At 47.1% G+C, this 6,713-nt stretch overlaps 1 protein-coding gene across 1 annotated transcript; it reads left to right on the forward strand.

The window, feature by feature from the left end:
- The first annotated feature begins 220 nt into the window (after positions 1 to 220).
- LOC101983178 (retinol dehydrogenase 2-like) lies at positions 221 to 5,186 on the forward strand. The gene is made up of 4 exons (XM_005363721.2): positions 221 to 657; positions 2,747 to 3,005; positions 4,206 to 4,369; positions 4,863 to 5,186. The coding sequence occupies exons 1-4, from the start codon at positions 345 to 347 to the stop codon at positions 5,078 to 5,080; spliced, it is 954 nt and encodes a 317-aa protein (XP_005363778.1). The 5' UTR covers positions 221 to 344; the 3' UTR covers positions 5,081 to 5,186.
- Positions 5,187 to 6,713: the final 1,527 nt, after the last annotated feature.

The raw sequence follows: 6,713 nt of genomic DNA on the forward strand, positions 1-6,713 counted from the left end.
GTCCGCTCGTGTTAGGAAACATGAGTGCATTCCCACATGAAAAAGAAGCAAAGATCGTAAGAGAACGAAGGTGTGTTACTGAATAGAAAGTGGTGTTTTCTTTGGCAACAAATAAGAGAATGCCAAAAGCCATTATATGTCAGATTGGGAAACAGGTCAAAGATCAGAGAATTGAGGTAAGAATAAATATTGAAGACAGACAGTGGACAAAGAACAAAGTCTGTACTTCTGGTTAAAGCCTGCATTTCTCTGTGTCTCTGAGTTCTCTGTGCCTACTTCATCCTTTGGGAATAGAGACCAGGTTCACTCAGTCCCAGACTGCCTGTGCCTGTCCTTTGAAAGCCATGTGGCTCTACCTGGTGGCTCTAGTGGGCCTGTGGACCCTCCTGCGCTTGATCAGGGAGAGGCAGGTGGTGAGCCATCTCCAAGACAAGCATGTCTTCATCACGGGCTGTGACACGGGCTTTGGGAACCTGCTGGCAAGGCTGCTGGACAGGAGAGGCATGAGGGTGCTGGCTGCATGTCTGACGGAGAAGGGAGCCGAGGAGCTGAGGAACAAGACATCAGACAGGCTGGAGACAGTGATCCTTGACGTCACCAACACAGAGAATATTGTGGCAGCCACTAAGTGGGTGAAGGAGCGTGTTGGGAACAGAGGTATCATTGAGATCTCTGTCTGTGTCTGCTGGTTTGTTGGCTGCGTGAAGGGAATGTCTGCTTTGCCCGCATAGATTCCCAATATGGGTGGGGGTGGAATTGAAGGGGCTGTAGACTCCGGCCCTCCCCAGCATGTCAGCCCTTCCTCTTACTTCTCCACCCAGTCCTTCAAGCTCTCTACTCTTGGTCAGCTGGTGCCCTGTGTGAGCTCACGTCCTCACTCCAGTCTGTCCTCTTCTGCCACTGTATGGAAGAAGACTGGACTCTTGGCTGCTGAGTGCCATATTAGAGAGAGTGAGAGAGAGGAGGGCTGGTCCCTGGCTCTGTGTGAAGCTGGCTGTTCCTGTGACAGTTGCATCTCCTCTATCAGTACAGGAACCTGGTCTCCCCTTCCACCTGGGATTCCTTATGGGAAGCCAAAGTCATTGTCATGATTAAGTGCACAGTCACTGGAGGACGACTTAGGAAAGAAAACCTAGGATGGGCTCTCTCTCTCTCTCTCTCTCTCTCTGTCTGTCTTTCTCTCTCTCTCTCATGCATACACACACAGACACAGCCTGTGATGGGGGTCAGGAGTTGGTCTTCCTGGAGACCTTTTGACCAATGACTCAATCGGATGTAACCCGTTCCTGGCACTGGAGGTTTTATTTAGTAGCATAAGATGTCTAGGTCAGGTATCATCCCCCCATCCTATGGTGCACCCATTTAAATTCATAGCCTATATTCATGTATTTTAGGAAGCTTCTACAGGAGTAGATTTCCATATGGCTCCTCAAAACAAAAGAAGATAAAATCTTGATGCTAAAAGATCCAGATATGACATATTGAGCAATTTTTTTAATCGGCAAATGCAGTGCTTAGTGTCTGTCATTCAAGCAGTCTCCAATGCACCCTCCACAGATAGTGATAGATTAGATATGGTGTTAGTTGTAAGCCTTACTGATTGATTACTTGAGCATCCAGGATCTAAAGACCAGAGGCGCTGAGGTGCAAGGAAGGGCACCATTTTCTGTGGTTGAGCGGGGAGGCTCAGTGCTGTTGGTGATCAGCAAACCTTGTCACTTCCCTTATCCTGTCCCTGGGTTTTGCAAGCATCTGAGGAGAGCTGCTCAATATTGATGCTGGACCCTGCAAGGCCCAGATTCATCAGAGCCTTGAACACAGCACTGTTTTCCAAAACATCCTCCAATCAGGTCTTTAGGTTTTTGTTCTAATTTCATCCAGGCATTAATTTGTCCTCTCTTTCTTTTCTCCTGGTATTCCCCTTGGTTTCCACTCTCCCCAATACTACCTCATTACTGCTTCTACTTGCCCTTTGAAGGATAAGGCCACAGTGCGTATTAGTTATTTTTCTATGTGTGTGGAGGAAGCCCATGATCATGGAAATCCTTATGAAGGAAGGCATTTAATGGGAGCTGGCTTACAGTTTCAGAGGTTTAGTTCATTATCAGAATGCTGGAAAGCCTGTTGTCACACAGGCAGACACGGTGCAGGAGAATGAGCTGAGGGATCTACATCCAGATCAGTTCTACATGCATCCATCTGGGCAGCAGGAAGATTGAGACCCTGGGCCTGGCTTGTTCTTTTCAAACCACTTATCCCAACCCCAGTGACACACTTCCTCCAGCAAGGTCACATTTCCTAATCCTTCTCAAAATTGCTTTCCCCAATGACCAAGCTACCAAATCTATAAGAAGGGACAATTCCAATTCCATCCATTACCACAAATGAAAGAATAAAATATCTACAAGGATGGGGATAATCTGGAAAACATAAACACAATTGCCTGTTCTCTAGATCAGCATGGGCACATCCCATCCTCAACACCCAATCTTAAAACCAGCAAGTGAGAATGACTGCTTCTTGCTTCCCAGGCAGAGACCTGGGTCATGGAGACTTAGAGGATGGTATCCATGCTGTGAGCTTACAGCCTCAGGGATGGTTCTCCAGCCCTGATGACATCATGCTGCTCGTCACTGTGTCCTGGTCTCCAGTAAACACATGTCTAAGCTGTCTTATCTTGCTGACTGTGCATTTCATCCGTAACTATACCTGAGCTTGTTATTCTTTCTCTTCCCTTTATACCCAGGACTCTGGGGCCTGGTCAACAATGCTGGCATCGCCATCCCCTCGGGTCTCAATGAGTGGATGAACAAAGAGGATTTTGCAAAGATACTGAATGTGAACCTGTTGGGCTTGATCGAGGTGACTCTGAGCATGCTGCCCTTAGTGAGGAAGGCCAGGGGCCGTGTGGTCAACGTCTCCAGCATCATGGGTCGAGTGTCTTTCTCTGGTGGTGGTTACAGCATCTCCAAGTATGGTGTGGAGGCCTTCTCGGACTCCCTCAGGTATTTGCCAGGTTTGATGGTCCCTGAGGGAAGCTTATTGGGGATCTATTTAATCAAGGTCTTCAGTATGCCATCACTGAGGAGGACACCCTGGAATTTGGGGGTCCTTTCACTTCATCTTTGCTGAATCAGACATTGAGAAACACATTTCCATGTCTCTAGTAGAGGGCAGGACTGAGAGTTGATTCATCTTTCTTGTCATGGAGGAAGCAGTGCACCGGGAGTCATTAGTGACATAGAATTTGGCCTGTAAGTGTTTGGGGTTAAAAGTACCAACCTTTGAGCTCTATGATACAAAACACATATTTGAGTTGGGCTGAACATCTCATTCATATCGACAGACAGGTGTGAGGGAGGCCCCTGTGGAGTCCATAATCAACACAATGTAGCAAGCAGAAATGTTTTGACCCTGAACCAAAGACTACAGCAACTGAGAGAGGAGACTCAAACGATGTGGGTCCTTCCCTAGGAGTGGCCATGGCCCAGTCAGCTGTGTCAGCCATGGTTGTCATCTCTTTGTCGTCAGGGTTCTCTAGCAGGACTGGGCAGCAGCACAGTGAAGATTGAACATGAAAACCTGGAAACTGATTGTAGGTGGATTCTCCTAGGGGAAAGCACAGGAGAGATATGGAGGAGGATGGTCACCAAGTGAGCTGAAGTAGACCTGAGGAGAGCCGTAGGGTGCTGGACATTTATGTACAGCACATCCAAGGTATTGCAAGAGGGGAGCCATTCAGGGTAGGTCCATGGCTGCAGGGAACATGGAGGCTGCGGATGGGAGGAAGTGGCAGGCAAGGGCTTGCTCTCTGAAGACCCCTGCAGGAAGCAAGGAGGAGATGTCCTGGGAACGTCCTGGGACCCATGAGGGTAGACTGAGACTTAGGGGTGAGATGGAGGTGACCTGGGCAAGGATGGTGATCTTTTCGTCAGCCCTACACGGAGAGAGCTCACACATGCTGTCATAGGACAGAGTGCCTGGTTTTAGGCAGGTGAGCTTCATGCTCCAAAGACTTAGGGTGACATTTAAAGCGCCAAGGCCTTGCCCTCACCATGAGTTTCATCCCCATCTGCTACACAACGCCCGTCTGAAGCTTGTGGCCTCTCCTCACCACAGGCTCACGTTGTCATGTGACTGTACTCTGATTCTGAGTGACTTCACAGAAAGTACTCTGAAGTCCTTAATGTCTGTCTGTCTTGCAGGAGGGAGCTGTCCTATTTTGGAGTGAAGGTGGCTATCATAGAACCTGGCTTCTTCCAGACTGCTATTACCAGTAGTGACAGGCATTCGTTACACTCCCAGATGCTGTGGGACCGGGCAAGCTCAGAAGTCAAGGAGATCTATGACGAGAAGTTTTTGTCATCCTGTGAGTGGGTTTTGGGGGTCCAAAGCAAAGGAGTCTAGAATTCTAAGTCTCCTGGTGGAGTTGACAGCAGTTACCCTTAGGTGTTTCTTCTTAAAATGAGCGTGATTAGCCTCTGTTTCCTTGATACAGGGTGGGCATCTCTTCACATAAAGAGATCCTGGCTTCTAGAACGTAGGTGTTGTTTCATTTAAATCCCTTATTATTATGACATGAAAGTGAAGCCGGAGTCACAAAACAGTGACTTTCCATGAGCTTGGACTTGTTTCCACTCTTGCAGAGACAAGAGAGTTCTCTGAACCGAGACCCAGGTGGAACAAGTGTGTGGTTCCTCCTTGAAGCTGGGCTGTGTCCTCCTGATGACCCGGGACAGGCTAGGCTTGGGCATGGCTTCAGATGTGGGTGGCTTGGGTTCTAGTGAGGCTTTCCTCCGTGTTGGTCTAGAGCAGGAGTGTCAGAGGTAATCACCCCCTGAATCCTTTCTCCTTTTGCGTAGATCTGACAGGGCTAAAGTTATTGGACAAAGTGTGCAACAAGGACCTCTCCTTGGTGACGGACTGCATGGAGCATGCACTGACTTCCTGTCATCCCCGGACCCGATATTCACCTGGTTGGGATGCCAAGCTTGTCTACATCCCTGTGAGCTACCTGCCCACCTGTCTTGCAGATGTCATCTTATTCTGGACCTTCCCGAAGCCTGAAAAAGCTCTGTGAAGCCTGCATCTGTTTATGTAGTTGGGAGTTTAAGAGTGCAGTGTGAGGGAGAGGATCCTCAGGAGAAGGCAGATGCTGGGCTTGGGACAAAATTGTCATTGGGAGGGAGATCCATAGGTGCCTGACTTTTATTCCTTTGGTATGACCATGGAGAACATAGAGCCACAGGGAAAGCTTCTATGTTTAAACAATGATTCCAAACTTGTTAAAAATAAGAAAGTGATCTTCCATGTACTCGGGTCATCCGTTTTACTTATTTTATTTAAATTTTTTATTTGTCTGTCTGCATGTGTGTCTATATTGCATATGTGTAGGAATACCCATAGAGTCCAGATTATTAATTTTACTGAACATGGAGTTACAGGCTGTTGTGAATCACCTAACTGTGGAGTTTAACACAATTTAGGTCTTCTAGTCTACCACCTCTCCCTCTGATTAAACTCCTTATTTATGATTTTAGTTAATTATCTATTTTGAGAGAGGTTCTTCCTATGCCACACTGGTACATAAAGATATTCTGACTCTGCTTTGCTGCAGCAATCTGGCTTAGCTATGAAGCCCTGACTAGGATCAGTGAGGGAAGAAAGAAAGGACAGACTTACAGACACATGGGCAGAAAAACTGGCATCCAGTGGCATGTAACCTGTATCCTAAGTATGTATGTTATAAACAGCTAAGGGAAAAGACTTTGTGATCTCTGTAGGAGGTCTGAAGGCAGCTCTTTCAGGCTAGAAGCTGAAGTGGAATTCCCCTCTGTAGGTATGTATTTCTGTTAATCTGTGTATGGCCACATGGCTGTGGCTTAGCAGCTAAGGTTTCATCTGGCTCCTGCAAGGCTACATGGCTTGTCTCTGACTCCACCCTTCTTTCTCCCAGCATTCAGTTTAGTTTGACCTGTTCTGCGTGCTGACTGTGGGGAGTAAAAATATTCCTCTAAGTTTCTTTGTTTCCTGCCTGCCTTTCCTTGCTCCACCATACAGCACAGACTCAGCAGGCTACAGGTCATGTGTGTGGACTGTGACAATCTCAGTGTTAACCTAGGCAAATTTTGGGTCAAACACTGCATTTTCTTCACTCTTCCTACCTGTTCAGCAGTGATAGAAGCTGCATCTCTGTGACCACAGCACTGCACTTGTATGGGAAGGTAGGGCTTCTCCTTGGATTTCCCGAGTCCCAGAGTCGCCCACGGCAGCAGCGTGGATGCTGCCAGTGTAGGGGTGGGAATGTGCTATTTACAAACTCTAAATATCTCTGCCTTTGTTTCTGCTTCATTTTTAGCTCTTATAGCTATCAAAATACATTCAAGCAACTGTACCAATAACTGAATATTATTTCCTTGTCTCATATCTTCAACTATATACAGTTGTACTTTTAATTTTTCTTCCTCACTTCTTGCTTTTTTTTAATATCTCCTTATTTCTGAGTGCTCATTACTCACCTCTTCACCTGTGAGGCAATTTTTTCCTCTGGGGTTCCTCATGGGCCCCCCTGTACACCTGGTACTCTTCTGTGTTTTTTGGGGCTCCTCAGTCAGCTCCTTGTTGTGGCGCTATATGTTGGGGATCAGCCATAAAAGTGGACCTTTTTGCCATAATACTGCTGTAGGAGTAAGTTTTGTAGATAATGTAATGCT

Source organism: Microtus ochrogaster, linkage group LG10, assembly GCF_000317375.1.
Source record: "Microtus ochrogaster isolate Prairie Vole_2 linkage group LG10, MicOch1.0, whole genome shotgun sequence".
Classification (NCBI taxonomy): domain Eukaryota; kingdom Metazoa; phylum Chordata; class Mammalia; order Rodentia; family Cricetidae; genus Microtus; species Microtus ochrogaster.